At 47.5% G+C, this 16,367-nt stretch overlaps 1 protein-coding gene across 13 annotated transcripts in view; it reads left to right on the top strand.

Annotated features, from left to right (window-relative positions):
* The first annotated feature begins 7,247 nt into the window (after nt 1-7,247).
* DUS2 (dihydrouridine synthase 2) overlaps nt 7,248-16,367 on the top strand; it is a 39,979-nt gene continuing 30,859 nt past the window's right edge. For 2 of the 13 annotated variants that reach the window (XM_087420045.1, XM_087420046.1), the window contains exon 1: nt 7,248-7,960. In XM_087420045.1, coding sequence (XP_087276171.1) covers nt 7,360-7,960 — 601 coding nt within the window. In that variant the 5' untranslated portion in view covers nt 7,248-7,359. Of the gene's footprint in view, nt 7,961-8,433; nt 8,592-10,035; nt 10,113-11,780; nt 11,961-15,383; nt 15,531-16,367 lie in introns of all 13 variants that reach the window. The other 11 variants (XM_087420048.1, XM_087420047.1, XM_087420051.1 and 8 more) reach the window with 11 other exon arrangements.

Genomic DNA, 16,367 nt, shown 5'->3' with positions numbered 1-16,367 from the left:
CTCTATCTTTCCTATCGGCCACACTGGCCTACCTGCTGGTCCTAGAACAGGCCAGCCTCATTCCTAATTCAGTGTCTTTGCACTTGCTATTTCCTCCTCCAGGAATACTCTTCCTCCAGCTCCTGACATGACTCCCTCACTCCCATCTCCACTGAAATGTCACCTCCTCAAAGAAGCCTTCCCTGACTACCTTGTGTAACACAGCACCCCCCATCACTCTCTCCTCTTATCCTACTTTACTTTTGTTTATAGCAATTATAATTACTTGAAATTATACAGTTTACTTGTTTGTTCCTTCCTTTAGTTTGTGGGTGCCTTGAGGAGAGGGGCTTTGATCACCTCATTCACTGAAATAGCCCAAGCAACCAGCACAGTGGCTGGTATGTAACAAGTGCTCAATAAATATTTGTTCAATAAATGGATAGGTGGGTGGATTGATAGATGTAACAGCATCTTCTCAGTCCTGCCTCTCCTCTCCACACACACACACTTGGACACGCAGAGGGAAATACTCATCAGGTTCTGCATTTCTTAAAGAACCTTCCTGTGTCCTGCCCCAATTTGCACACCCACATAGTTAGAAGCTGCTCTCAGGGTCCTTTTTGCAGGCAGAAGGTCTTAGAGGACCAGGTACCCCATGTGGGAATGTACTTTAAGGGAACAGGGAGGTTTGGGGACTGGCCTTGGACAAGCTGGATTTCAAGTCAAACACTGTCACAGAAAACCATTTTATTGAACAGTAAGGGACCCCACTGGGGCCAGGAAGGACTGAGAACAAAGGAGCATGTGAGCCTCAGTGGGATGCTGCTGGACTCCCCTTGCCCACGGCCAGTTAGTATGGCAGGAGGCTCCCTGGCTGAGGAACGCTCAGACAGAACGGCTCAGGTTCTCATCTCCAATGGTGGGCAGTGGGGGTCAATGCAGGAAGAAGCATTAGCTGTCTTAGGCAGTTAGATGTTTGCCCTCTCTACAGAGTGGCTTGGCCAGCAAGCTTCTGCGGCATCAGCCTCCTGCCACCATGCTGCAATCGCCGAATTTTGGGGCTTGGGCAACCGAGTTCTTTATCCGACTCTGCCACAGCTCGACGCTTCTTGGGCGCCTGCCTGGGGACTGGCTTCTCTGCTTCCACCTTTGCTGGGGTGGCCACAGGAGCATCCCCATAGGCCCGGTAGCCACCAACCAGGCAGTATGTCTCTCCATGCCAGCACATCTGGGTTTCTCCACACCCTCGGTAGACGACATGGTAGAGACAAGGTGTGGGAGGAGGGGTGGGAGCCACTGCTGCTAGAAAGAAAATCGGAACTGATCAGTCACTTCTGCTGTACACAGGTCCTGCCAGGACCTCCCCTCTCTCATGTCTCTCTCAGTGTCTGCTTGAAGCCCTTTAATCTGCTTGGCATCCAAAACACAGCCTTGGCCCATCACCTCTATGAGTCCCCCAGAGAAGGGATATTGGCTGCAAAAGCAATTCCATGGAGCCTATGGCAGCAGCAGGAGATCAGGAAATCTGTTTCCCATTCCCAGAGAAAATGGTAGAACCCGAAAATAATTGCAATTAGGAACCCCTACATCTCTCCCTTCCACGACAGAGAAAACACATCTTAAGGTCTGTCACTTCTGAGGCTTTAATGGAAATGCCTTTCAAGTTTTGGAAAAATAACAGAATATAAATTGGTTAAGAACCCGTTTCACCTTGTCAACTCCTTGTGGGCTCCATTCATTCCACCTGTTTCAACCACACTGAACTCTAGCCCTCTGATGCTTTTATCTAGATTAGAAAAAAGGCCAAATACTGAGGCAGAGTGACCAGGAGGTTCAGAGCCAGAATCTGGGTACCAAGTCTAGGCTCACATCAACCCAACCTCCTGGCACACCATTTCCCAGCCGTCCAGGCTCAGTACCACTTCATGACTCCCCTTGCCTCTTCTGTTCTTCCCATCGATATGATACCACGCTTTCTCCAGTACTCAGCAGCTCAGTCTGGGACGTGTCTGAGGAGACCCCTGTGGATGTCTACATGACAGCACAGTGAAGGTGCCTGGGTTGGAGGTGAGGTTCAAGAGTGGCCCTCAACAGCTCTTCCTCAAACTGCTCCATTCATCACTTGCCAACAAAAATGCACTTTTGCTAAGAGGCCAATCAGGAAAGGGTCTGAATGGAAGCATCTTGTAGCCCAAAGGGGAAGGCTACAATTATAAACCTTTCTGAACACTTGCCCAGGGATGACATTTCACTTGTCCTCATCAGTGAGCAGGAACACTGTGGGTCCCTAGGCCACTGATATTATTTATAGCTGGAGAAGTTCTGAGATGTGGTGGGCCAGCCCAAAAGGAACATGTGGCAGCCAGGTGAGGTTGTGGGTATACCAATGCCTCTTATACGGATGCCCGGCCTAGACCTACCTGCTGTGTGGCCCTCCCAGGGGACAGAGGACAAGTTAGAGTTAATATAGACGATCCGGTCAGACATTCTCTCTCAGGCAACTTAACAGATTGGTATCTGGTAGAGAACTGGTAGGGAAGTTTCCCCAAGAGCACCACATTTGCATGGTTACCCTGCCGTGGAAACTGAGGTCTGTGACATCATCACTAACCAGTGAGGTCACATAAAGAACCTGTGACTTGAGGGGCAGGCTTCAGGCTCCTGGGGTTTTGTGGAGAACAGGGTGGAGACAGAGAGGCATCCTGCCTGGGCCCTCACACCTGGTCCTCCCCACCCACGCCCTAGTCAAGTAGTCACTCCCTGTGGAGCATACCTGTGGGCGGGCACAGCCCCAGGGACCACAGGAGGGCAAGAGAAACCCACATTCTGAGATGGGCTTGAGAGGCAAGATTAACTTAGAGACAGCTAAGTTGTATGGCACTGACCATAAGTATTCAACAGTTGGAGAGGCAGAGATTTGTGTGGACTGGAAATCAGAGAAGGTTCCTGGCTGGTGGGCTTGAAGGACATGTGAGATTTGGACTCGTGGAGAGGAGAGAAGACATTCCAGTCGGGAAGAATAAAAGCAAAGACAAGCTCTTCTCGACCTTGTCCTGCCCCAAATGTAAATTCATAGAACCCTCACGTTTTTTTACCACCGAGGACTTAGAAAACCAAGAGGTTAAGGGGCCTACCCAAAGTTACACAGGTAGTGGAGTGGTGTTCTGCTCGATGGTAGGGCTTCATGTCAGGGGTCCAGATTTATAGCCGAGAGGAATATGAAGACAAGCTCATCACATTCCAGTGATACTGGGAGCGATGTTAAAGGTGGTCTAAGGCAGGGCCGGCCCCGTGGCTTAGCGGTTAAGCGCGTGCACTCCGCTACTGGCGGCCCGGGGTTCGGATCCCGGGTGCGCACCGCCGCACCACTTCTCCAGCCATGCTGAGGCCGCGTCCCACATACAGAACTATAAGGATGTGCAACTATGACATACAACTATCTACTGGGGCTTTGGAGGGGGGGAAGGAGGAGGAGGATTGGCAATAGATGTTAGCTCAGAGCTGGTCTTCCTCAGCAAAAGGAGGAGGATTAGCATGGATGTTAGCTCAGGGCTGATCTTCCTCACAAAATAAATAAATAAATAAATAAATAAATAAATAAATAAATAAATAAATAAATAAATAAAACTGTAAAAAAAAAAAAAAGGTGGTCTAAGGCAAATGAGGGTCTTGAATGACTTCACAAAGTAGGAATGACGGGCCCATTTTAATATGAAATTCAAAACAAATTCATGACAAAATGACATAATACAAAATGACAACCTAATCATTACACTCCTCTCTCCCCCAAAAGGGCAAATAACGACCATCCTGTCACCATGAAAGGAAGAGGTGTGGGCTCAGCAGCAGCTGGGTGAAAAACACAGTCCACTCTGTGAGGAGGTGTTCCTGAAAGACGATTTGGTCCTACTCCGAGGAGGAAGAAATAGACAACTCTGCTCTTAGCCTTCTCAGGCCCACAGGAAGGAGCCATATTTCGGGCAGGCTTTGATACAGTGTGGCTAAGAACTTCCTAGCCATGAGAGATGACCTTCCCTAGGAGGGGGCTCCCTGTGGCTGACCTGGAAAAAACAAAGATGGGACTACTTGTTTACTGCTGCTGCAGAGAGGATGTGCCCAGGAGACAGACGTTGCCTGGGCTACTATTTTAGAGGTTGGCCAACCCTGGTTGAGAACCACAGCACCTTCTCTCTACTCCTAAGTTGTCTGTTCGGTGTGGTGCATGATAGGACAGATGAAGTCAGGCCTAATTAGAGCAGACTGCTTTTGGGGAGGGCTCTGGAGGAGGTTCATCCTGGCAGGTGGGCCGGCATAAGAACCACTCAGATTCTCCAAGGCTCCAGAGAGATGACTTGTCTGGGAGCATCCCTCTGATCCGGTGGCGGTACGGAAACCTTATCAGCCCCTGGCTAGGTCTCTGGGGAAGGCAGAATAGCAGACACAAATGGTTTATCAACTTAAGACGGCTTGAGACTCACCTGGGGAGTACACAAAACAACTTAAAAATACTTGTACATGGATTCTTGGGCCAACCTTCAGAAAACTTATCCAGATCTGGAGTGGGGCTCAGGAATCCGCACTTTTAACAAGCTTCCCGGGCAGTTCCACCAGAGTGGTCAGGGATATAGTAACCAAATTATTGTTTAAACTGGGTCACCTTTGAGAGCCAAAGTGGGCAGTATTAAGAACTACACCAGGCACAGATGTAAACAATATTCAAGGGAAACAGAGATGTATAGTTACTCTGTGCATGAATCACATTTGAGAAACCAAACCCTGGTGGTTAAGAACACAACCCTGGGTGCAGACAAGACCAGATTCTGTCCTATTTACTGGTGTGATTTTGAGCAAGTTCTTTTATCCCTCTGAGCCTCAGTTTCTTCATATGGAAAAGAGAGCTATGATTGTACATTTAGCACAATATTCTCTTTTGGCAAAGGTTGCCCTGGGCCCATTTCTGTTCTCTGCAACCTTATCATTTTCAGTGTTTTTTTTTTTTGCTGAGGAAGATTAACCCTGAGCCAACATCTGTTGTCAATCTTCCTCTTTTTGTTGAGGAAGATTCGCCCTGAGCTAACATTTGTTGCCAACCTTCCTCTATTTTGTATGTGAGCCACCATCACAGCATGGCCACTGATAGATGAGTGGTATAATTCTGCACCTGGGAACTGAACCCAGGCCGCCGAAGCTGAGTGCACTGAACTTAATCACTGGGCCACTGGGGCTGGGCCAGTGTGCAAGTATTTTTAAGTTGTTTTGTGGAGTATTATATTTTGACTCACAACTGTTCATTACTTTAAGCAAAGCTTATATAATGCTGCAGAGACTGGAACCTAGGAAACAGTGACAGCATGCTACACCCTTATTTTGCCAGTTTTGTAAAAACAATTTAATCCTCTCTCCTCTTCCTCTGCCACAAAAGGACAGAAAAGAAGGCAGAGCCTGGAAATGCACACCAAGCAATAGCTCTGTGTCAGTCTGCCTTTTAGTCTTCTGCCAGTACTTCTCAGAGAGATTTCACCAAGAGCACCCAAATATGCCATAGGCATTGTTGGTGAAGAAAATTTCTCTCTACTGCTAGCCACATCACCTTTCTCTTTTCCTGGGGGCTTAATGGATGTTTTGAGGGCAGGAAATAAAATTTAAATGGTTACAGACCAAACCATCAACTGAAAGAGCCTTTATCCTAGGTGTGGTAGTTTGCAGTGTGAATCTTCTCAGAATCCAATGAATTCTTCCCCAATGGTAACTATTATTAGGGGAGACCCATAAAAACATCATTTATTGTCAGAAATCATGACATAACACAAAGCCAAAATCTATTTTTCACCAGTCATGTGAAAGACTAGAGAGAGCCATGCTCAGTAGCTCACCCTCCAATGCTGGCCAGCAGCTTACCTTCTGAAGCCAGACAGCAGCTCACCAGCCCTTTAGGGAGGTGACTGGGCAGCCTAGCACATCCTACTGACAAGGGTGCTCACTCACCAGGGGACACAGGAAAAGATCCCTGTTATGGCATCACATTTATAATTTTATTTATTACTTATTTTTTTTCCCCCCAAAGCCCCAGTAGATAAGTTGTATGTCATAGCTGCACATTCTTCTAGTTGCTGTATGTGGGACACGGCCTCGGCATGGCCGGAGAAGCGGTGCGTCGGTGTGCGCCCGGGATCCGAACCCGGGCTGCCAGCAGCAGAGCTCGTGCACTTAACCACTAAGCCACAGGGCCGGCCCTGGCATCACACTTAAACCAGCTCAGGTTTGCTGGGACAGAGGCTCTCTCACTGAGGACCCTAGTCCTGGAAGGCCTCTCCTGTGGCAAACTGCCAGCTCAATCTTCTGAACCAGGCTCACACCCCAGGGATGGGTCACAAAGCTAATGACTGTGCCTGGCACCTCACTCTAAACACGGCCCACCCTTTCTGCTCTGTGGAAGCAGTCTTGCAGAGTAAGTGAGAAATCATAATTGACAACTAGCTCCACATGGGTGCTGTCCAAGCCCCGAGAAGCTATGTCTGTGCAGAGAAGTATGTCTCAGGAGCCCTTCTGGAAGCGCTGGAAGATACCTGCCCTCATTGAGGCTGGCATTTGTCCCTGCAGCCTTAGGTGTTGGATTTTGTGGTCATCTATAATATATCCTAGCCAGTTCACAGTGCAGGAGCTCTTACAGAACACTACAACAGTTCCAGAGGGGCCAGTCCTATATGCTCTGTCATGCTGCTTGAGGATCTGCACCAACTCAGTCACCTTCTCTGCTCCCTTCAGCTTCATAAATGTCTGCCTGACATGAGGCATGATTACAGTGGAGCTTGGAGCTGGTGACAGTGGTTACAGAGTGTGGGCTGGCAACTTTACTCAGTAGCTGGCTTACATCTTCAGGAAATGTGGCGCCCACCGACAATAACTGTGCTTTGGGATTGAAGGGGTCTTTTAAGTCAGCTGGGCCTTCTGCTATATGGCTCTTCTCCAAGATGCAGACCACTAGTTCCAGGAAGCTTTCATCCAGCAGTGTGTCTGCCTCATGCAACACCAAGAAGGAGAGCTGCTCCAGGCTGATCAGTTGTCTTTTCAGGGCCTTCCACAGAGCCCCCGGAGTGGCCACCAGTACATCTGCTGGAGGTTGTTTGGACAGTTGCAGCTTGATCTTACTCATGCCATGGCCTCCCCCTAGCTCCCGCACTTGGAGGTCAGGGAGCCGCCCAAGGGCTGGGCCACGGCCCAGACCTGTTCGGCTAATTCTCGCGAAGGCACAAGGACCAGGCCTCGGGGAGCAGGGATACGGTGTGAGTCCACGCCCGTGGCCGGCTCAAAAGCAGTTGAAGCAGAGATAGTAGGTAGCTGAGAGTCTTACCACTGCCGGTTTCCGCAGCGCAAAAGATGTGGCGGCCGCGGAGTAGCGAGGGGATGATGCTCGACTGCACGGTTGTAGGCCGAACGACTTCGAGAGCAGCCTCCTGTAGTGCGCGCAGCACGCGGGGCTCCAGACCCAGACGGGCGAAGCTGTCCTCAGATGACAGGTTCCGCAGCGCTGGTACCTCGTGTTGCGTGCGCTCGATGGAGAAGTGGTCCTGGCGGGCGCGCCGATTCTTCCAGCCACGCGAAGCGAGTGGCGCGCGCTCCCAACGGCCCAGCGTGAGGCGCGCCGAGATGAGCGACGGGCCAAGTCGCCCCAGCACCGGCCGTAGGGGGCTCCGCCGCCTGCTTTGCCGCTGTTCCGGCATGCGCACCACAGGCAGGGGCTTGTCGGCACCGCGGACCGCGAGGTCTCGTCGAGGCGCGAGAAGCAACCAAGCGAGCGACAGCAACCGCAATGGCCGTCCTCAAGCCACAATCCCTTTGGCGCAGGAGAGGCGCACGGCAGTGACGTCACGGGCGCGCCAAGGCCTCGCGGACGGTGGCTGGCGGGGTTCAGTAAGGCTTACGGAATTGGCGAACCATGAGGAAGGAGGGAGAATCTGTAGCGGTCAACAGCGGCGAGGTCTGTACTTGCGAATAGGGGATGGCGATGTCCAGACCCGGCCAGGCTTGTGGCAGGGCGCGCAGTGGAGGCGGGACCGGGGTCCAGCGTTACGCGGCGATGGTGCCCTGGCTTTATGGTGGATGGCTTTTGGCGATTGGGTGTCGGATCCCTGGGATTCTTCCTTGTCGCCCTCACCGCTCATGTGATGGCCGGTCTCCCCTTGTAAACTATGAGGGTGCGGTGATGTTTTCCCAGTTGTGGTCCCCGCGAAAGGTCTGGTAATAAGTGTTCATTGAGAGTCTGAATGAATGGTCAGGCCTGGGGGCCGAGACAGGAGCTAGATGTCTGAGCTCCAGACTCAAAGGCCCCCCTCCCAGAGAGCTGAGAGCGCAGAGGGCAAGCTCGTGGCCTTCTCTCTGAATTAGTAAGATCTTCAGGCTTTATTTCAAGCGGAGTCATCTCTTCTTCAAACTTTTTTCTTTCTTTTTCAGCCAACATTCACTCTCCATTCCCTTGTCACCTCTCCCAACTTCTCATCCTGAACCCACCACTCTTGCAGCCCGCTCACTTTCGCTGGCTTCCCAGTCAGATACTTGGGAATTGCTTGGTGAGTAGTGAGGTGGGTCCCTTTGCCCTACCGAGCAATCAGGTATGTGTTGTGTCTCTTGTAGCCCTGGTTGGGCAGAATATTGTACTTGAATTCAGATGTTCAGTTTGTAAAAAAAAACACTCTACACTAGTCGTACTTCTTGAACACATGTAGAAAATGGGTATCAGGTCTTTTCTGCAGTCCCCAGTGCCTCAAGTGTGCGGTAAGTTAAATGTGGATTAACCACCTGGGAGGTTCTTAACATCTGGAGAAAGTGTTTTAGTTTCATCAAATATCATTAAAAAGATAAATACTTTAAAAATTTAAGATACCATTTTGATACACGAATAGACTTTCTGGACAGTTCCCTGTTAAATCAGCAGAGGAGAGAGTTTTGAGTAGTGATAGGTGAACAGAGTCATCGGATAGAGCAGTTGTTCTCAAGTGAGGGTGATTTTGTCCCCACTATTCCTCACTGGACATTTGACAATGGCTGGAGACATATTTAGTTGTCACATCTGGGGAGGTGCTATTAGTATCTAGTGGGTAGAGGCCAGGGATGCTGCTAAACACATACAATGCACAGGACAGCCCTCCACAAAAAAGAATTATCTGGCCCAAAATGTCAGTAGTGTGCTGTTGAGAAACCCTGGTTAGTGGATGAGGGTTGAAGAGAGGCTGAGGTTACCACATGGACTCTCACTTCAGGTGGGCATATTTGCCACACTCTTGCACTGGCCCTGCCCCGTTCCCAGAATCTGTGGCAGGCACACTGATGCCATTGCTTGCCATGCCCTTGTGATCAGGAACCTTCAAGTTTTCTGAAAGTCATAAACACAGGGAGGAGTGTTTCATAAGGGTGATGCTGGAGAAGAGAACGTTAGGGAGAACAAAACTGTCCTTTAGGCCCGGCCCAGTGGCGTAGTGGTTAAGTTTGCACATTCCGCTTCTGTGGCCCAGGGTTCGTGAATTTGGATCCCGAACATGGACCTACACACTGCTCACAAGCCATGCTGTGGCGGCATCCCATATACAAAGTAGAGGAAGACTGGCACAGATGTTAGCTCAAGGCCAATCTTCCTCACCAAAAAACAAAAAACAAACAAACTATCCTTATGTATTTGGGGAATGTGCCAGATGGAAAAGAGAGGAGATATGCTGTGGGGTGTACACTTCCAGAAGGCAGAATTGGGACAGATGGGTGACAGGGAGTCAGATTCTGAATTTGATATAAAGAACTGCTGTAGCAGCTAGAATTGCCCAGATCTCTCTTGAGAGCGCTGAGTTTTCTGTCATTGAAAAGTTCATATGCAGGGTGGATGTCCACTGATTGGTGGTATGATAGAGGGGAATTGATATAAAAGATGCTCAAAGACTCTGTGATTCTGTACTACTTTTATGATTCTTTCTAAGCACTCCGCACTTCTTGTTCCTTAGCTAAATAGCTCCTTGGAAGTCTGATTCGACAGGTTTCATCCATTTACATGTGCCACTATTTTTTCAGATCTAAAACAAAGAATTTCTTTGCACCAAGCCAGAACGAATACATTGAAGGAATTATCAGACAAGAACAATACATAGGTGTGTATCTGCATTTGGGTTTTGTCCAAATATTTGGGGCAGGGTAGCTGGTTAGTGGCTGCTTTCTCATGCTCAAGCCCTTATGATATGGTTACCTCAAAATGTCATAGGGATTGGAGCCTGTTTCTACCCATGGCCCCTAAGTTCTTCTTGTCAGTTCATCAGATACTGCTTAAGCCCCCTCTCTTTTCCTCCTGCTCACAGCAGACATTAAGCAACCTGTAGCTGTTATCAAGATACACATTTTATAGTATTGTGCTTTAGAAATAAGAAAAGTTTACTTATTATGGAAAAGAATGTAAGCCTAACTTAATAGTCTTTTTTCTCAGGGCTGTCATGGTAACTTATGTTGCCTGGTTACTATCTAAGTTTTAAAAAGAAGTGTTCCTTGGATCTCAGGTGATAATGGTGTGGTCATTCATTCATTGATTCATTCAATAAATATTTTCTGAGCACCATGTATGTGCCAGGCACTATTCAAACAGACAGTGAGCAAAACAGACAAAATTCCTGCCCTCGTGGAGTTTACATTCTGATTTAATTGGTTTGGGGTAAGGCCTGGACATTGGTATTTTTTAAAACCTCTCCAGATGATTCTAATGTACAGCTAGGTTTGAGAATCACATTGGGATTTGCAATGCATTGCAAAAATAACAAGTGGCTATTAGTATTCCTTCACTATTCCTCCATTTTCCTACCTGCATCAAGACTGCTGTGCGAGTGCTGGCCATTCTCTTTTCAGCCCTTTTCACTATATGCCTGGACCCTTCCACCCTCTGTCTAACAGACCTCCCTACGTCCTTCCTGTCTTTCACTTTCCAGTCCATCATCTGTTGCCCGAGTGATCTTACTAAAGCACAGCCATGGCTGTGTCACCCTTTGACTCAAAAGCCGTCAATGGATCCCATTGCCTACAGATTATCTCCTAATCACAGTCCAGAATCTGGCCCCAACTTTACCTCCTGCTGCTTCCTTACCTGAGACTTGTTCACTCAAGTGGTGCTCCCATGCAAGTTGCATAAAAGGCTTGTAGTCCTTTACTGGGTAAGCCAGGGAGTGGGGTAGTCATTTGCTCTATAACCAAACTTGAGGTATGGCAAGGCACTTTAAATGCAGTTTGTCTGTGATAGAGCTCTTCTCTGGCTGAAGCATGAGCTGTATCATAGCTTTCATTGCCACTTGGCCTTCTTTTTACAACAAATATTAAGCATCTACCTTATGCCAGATTGGTGAGGATCTGGTGATAAGCAAGGCACAGTGCCTGCCTTCACTTTATGTTGAGGGAGGCAGATTGACAGTTGTTCTTGTAATTATAAGAGTATGCTCCATGCCAGGACAGGAATGATCTCAGAGGAGGAGCCCTCACGTTGTGTTTGGGGGAGGTGGGTCAGGGAAGGCTTCCTGGAGGGGGTGACATCTGTACTGAGGTTCTGAAAGGCTAGTGGAAATCAGCCAGGTGGAGGAATAGGGATGTGGCTCCTAGGCAGGGGCAACTGTTCAGAGACTCCAGACTGATAGAGAGTGGGCCAGTTTGGGGAACTAGCAATACTTCAGAGCAGTTGAGGCTTGGTGTGGGGTAGTTAAAGAGTTAAAGAGTTTGGACTTAATTCTAAGGGCAATGGGGAAGGCCTTAAAGAATGAGAATATCATATCCTGATTTCTCTTTAGAAAGACCTCTCTGGCTGCTGGAAGGAGCATAGATTGGAAATGGATGGGGTTCAGGGCAGGCCTCTCCAAGATGTGCCACTCTGGTACGTGGATCATTTCGAGCTGAAGACAGTAAAGGCTCAGAAGACTCGGAAAGAAACTTTGACCTTCCCCCCTACTAACTGCCTAAAAGAATTTAAGGTAAAAGGCCTGTCCCCAGGACAGGCCATCACCATAGATAACTCTGGATGTTGATAGACTGGGAGGGTCCTTGCTAAGCCCATTCTTATCAAAGTTCTGTTTACCAAACATTTACTCAGTTTCCCTGGGTCTCTCCCATGTATACATGTTATAAAGCTTTGTTTGATTTTCTCCTGCTATTCAGTCTCTTATTGAATTTAATTTGTAGCCCAGCCCGAAAGGACCCAGAGTGGGTAGAGGATACTCTTCCTCCCCTTCAACATGATAGGCCTGGAAGCAGAGAGACTGGTTTGGAGGCTGGGCCTTTGGTTCAGTTGATAGATGATGTCAGTGGCAGAGCTGAGAAGCTCCTTAAAGTCAATAGCTTAGTTCTTTCCATTTCTTTACCTTCAGCGCCTTACACACTGCCTTGATCCTAAAAGAGTTAGTAGATGTTTGTTGCTATAACAATAGACTTAGAGTGTGTTGAAAGTGTAAAAGCCTGATAATGAGAGCAGTTAACATTAAGCCCTTCCAGCATGCCGAGAACTGTTGTGCATCATGGCATTTACTCCTCTCAGTATCCCACCTGAGATAGATTGTATGGGACCCTCACATTCCAGAGGGAGAAGCTGAGCCTCGACTAGTCTGGGTTAATCAATCTGCCCAGGGGCAGAGTTGGAATTCCAATGCAGGTTTGTCTGATCCTAGGGTTCAGAATCTTAACAATGATATGTTGTATTGCCTCTTTCTCTTACAAACATAATGGATCATTTTAGTTTTTTTTTTTTTTTGTGAGGAAGATCAGCCCTGAGCTAACATCCATGCTAATCCTCTTTTTGCTAAGGAAGACCGGCTCTGAGCTAACATCTATTGCCAATCCTCCTCCTTCCCCCTCCAAAGCCCCAGTAGATAGTTGTATGTCATAGTTGCACATCCTTCTAGTTGCTGTATGTGGGACATGGCCTCAGCATGGCCGGAGAAGCAGTGTGTCGGTGTGCGCCCGGGAACCGAACCTGGGCCACCAGTAGTGGAGCGCGCGCACTTAACCGCTAAGCCACGGGTGCGGCCCCTAGATTTTCTCACACACATTTTGAGTGGGAAATAGGATAATTCTCTAAATGTGTAATCCTAATTGACTTTCATTTTAACTCTGAATTTGTATTTTAAAGAAATCACTTTGTAAGCAAGGTCATAGTCTTTGGGAAAATTGACATGGAAGAGATTGGTAATGTTTTTCCATTCATTGCTTTCCCTGAATAATGTTATGTTTAATCTGAAAGCATTATAATTAACAGGATATTGTGTCCATGCAACCAAAGTTAAGGTTACTGTCTGAAAAGGGAATTGGGAGTAATCAAACTGTCATAGAGGTGACCAGCCCTTAAAGGAATGGTACAAGAGATTGCCTGAGAGTGTGCGACTAAAGTCGTGATCTGGGTGTGACCTCAGCGTGGGTGAAAGGTTGTGACAGTAACTGGGAAAGGCTGGGGGCTGCCTAGCTTCTCTGAAAGGAGCTGTCTTGGAGGCAGGGCCTGTTAGGCAATGCTAGCAGTGTGCCAGAAGGACTTCCCAGACCAACCACCCTACAAGAGGATGTCCTTTTGGCCACCACAGAGGTGAGTGTCCAGTCATACCTTATGGAGCTTAAGGGCTGGGTACTAGGCTCAGCGCTGGAAACCTGTCAGTGAACTAAGCAGCCACGCTTCTGTCCTTGTGGAGCCTGTTGTCCCGGTGCTCTAGAGGAGGAGCTGGGGGTTAAACCAGAGACCACACGAATAAGTGTGGACACATGGATTGTAACTGAGCTATGGGGAAGCACAAGGTGTTGTGAGAGCATGTGACCGGGGACCTGAAGTAGATTGTCTGGTAGGGAAGTGTCTCTGAAAGGGGGGCATTCAAGGTCAAGAAGACCTTAGTGTAGGTGTATGTGAGAGAGTCAGACAGAGGGTTCCAGGCAGACAGAACTGCAGTGTGCAGGCCCCAGGGCAGCAGAGAGCTCGGTGTGGGAGATTTTGAAAGAAGGCCAGGGAGGCCAGAGCAGAGGCAGTGTCGGGGAGAAAGGCTCAAGGTGAGGCTGGAACAGGACATACAGGGCTTTATGGTCTGTTAGAAGAGTTTGGGATTTATCTTAAACTCACTGGGAAGCCATTGAAGGAGGGAAGTGATATTATCAGAGTTGCCTTTTTAAGATGCCATGCTGGCTATTGTGAAGAGAATGGATAGGAGGGGAGCAAGAGTAGATTTGGGGAGACCCATAAGGAGGCTGGCTTGGTACACAGTGGTGGCAATGGAGATGGAGCAAAGCAGATGCATTAGAGTTATATTTTGAAGGTTATTTCGACAGGAGTTAGTGATGGATTGGATATGGGGAATGTGGGTTGAGGATGAGTAATTGGGTGAATGGAGGTGGTCCTTACTGAAATGGGAAAAATGTTCTCCCCACGTATTGGCCTGGTTAACACCTTCTCTCCCGTTAGACCTTGAATCAGAGATCATTTCTTAAGGGAAGCCCTCCTCAACCCTCTCAGTCCTTTCCCTGCTGACCTGGGCTCCCATAGCCTCATATAACAGCTCCTCATAGCACTGTATACACATATGTAATTTCACATATATTTATAAGTTCCCTTATGTAACCCTCTCTTCTATTGTACCTTTTTCCCCCACTCATTTTATCTCTAGTGACAGCCAGTGCTTGGCATATCATAGGGCTCAATAAAAGTCTGTTGAATGAATAAATGAAGACAGAGGAGGAGGCTGAGGAGGGAAGATCAAGACTTTGTTTTGTACATACTTAGTATAAGATGCCCTTAAGACATCCAAGTGGGGATGCGTATTGAGCAGTTGGTGCGAGGTTGAGATACCTTTGGATATCAACAGCATATCGCTAATATTTTAAGCCATGGGAGTGAATGAATTTGCAAGGGAGAATGTGTGGAATTAGAAGGGAAGAGGGCCCAAGACTAAGGAGGAACTTCAACATGTGAGTGGAGGAGGTGAAACCAGCAAAGGAGACTGAAAAGCAGGGTCAGAGAGGTGGGAGAAAAACCAGGCGAGTGTGGGGTTGGGGAAGCCCAGGGATGAGAGATGAAGGAAAAGGCGAGGCTCAACCACGTCACGTGCTGTTAGCAAAACCAGATTGAGGACAGGTCAGTGTCTAGTAGATTGAGCAACTTTGAGGTAATTGGTGAGTTTAATCAGAGCAGTTTTGGTAGAGTGGTGAAGGCAGAGGTGGAGGCCAGGCCAGAGCGGGCTGAGGAGTAAAAAGAAAGTGGAGACAGTATTAGTAACTCTGAGCACAGCATACTTGGCTGGCTTCATGACTTTTTAGAGGTGACCATATTTGCTTAGAATAAATGAATTAATATTAATACTTATCTCTGGGACAAGATTTTGATTTTCTTCTTTTTGTTCCCTTTGACTCTACCTTCAAAATATTTTTAGAATATGACCACTTCTCACCAGTTCCACTGCTAGCTCCCTGGCCTGAGCCACCATCGTCTCTCACGTTGGTTACTGAAGAACCTTCTAACTGGTCTCCCGGCGTCTACCCTGCTCTTCATACAGCAGTCTCCGTGATCATGGGAAAATGTGATCAGTCATGTCACTTCTCTACTTAAAACCCTTTACTGGCTCCTATTTTATAAAGAGCTAACAAAGTCTGTAGAGTGTCCTACAAGGCCATGCAGGATCTGACCACTGTGTCCTGTCTGCTTACTTCTGTCACATCATGTATTGGACTTAGGTTACTCTCTCTTCTTTCTGTGCTCCAACCACATTGGCCTCCTTGCTCTTCCTCTAACGTGCCAGGCAAGCTCCTGCCCGAGGGCCTTTGCACTGGCTGTTTTCTCTGCCATATACTTTTCTACTAGATACCAACTTGGCTAACTCAAATCTTTGCTCAAATGTTATCTTCTCATTGAAGCCTATCTTGGCTTCTCTATTTAAAATTTTAATCTGTAGGGGTGGGGGAAATGGTGAAGGTGGTCAAAAGGTACAAAATTCTAGGTATAAGATAAGTACGTTCTGGGGATGTAATGTACAGCATGATGACTATAGTTAACGATACCATATTGTATATTTGAAAGTTGCTAAGAGAGTAGATGTTAAAAGTTCTCATCATAAGAAAAAAATATAATTATGTGAGGTGATAGATGTTAACTAAACTTATTGTGGTAATCATTTTACAATATATACGTATATCACATCATTATGTTGTACACGTTAAACTAATCCAATGTTATATGCCAATTGTATCTCAATAAAACTGGAAAAGAATTTTAATTCATCCCTGGTGTTTTTAATCTCCTTACTCCCTGTTCTTTTTTACTCTATAGCACTTCCAATTTTCTGTCATACTATATAATTTAATTTATTTGTTATACTTATTGTTTTTTGCCTGTGTTCCCCCACTAGAATGAAATTTCT

This window comes from Ceratotherium simum, chromosome 30 (genome assembly GCF_057802395.1).
Source record: "Ceratotherium simum simum isolate JZ-2026a chromosome 30, ASM5780239v1, whole genome shotgun sequence".
Classification (NCBI taxonomy): Eukaryota; Metazoa; Chordata; class Mammalia; order Perissodactyla; family Rhinocerotidae; genus Ceratotherium; species Ceratotherium simum.
The sequence above is the reverse complement of the archived record's forward strand: the minus strand, read 5'-3'. Positions and strand labels throughout refer to the sequence as shown.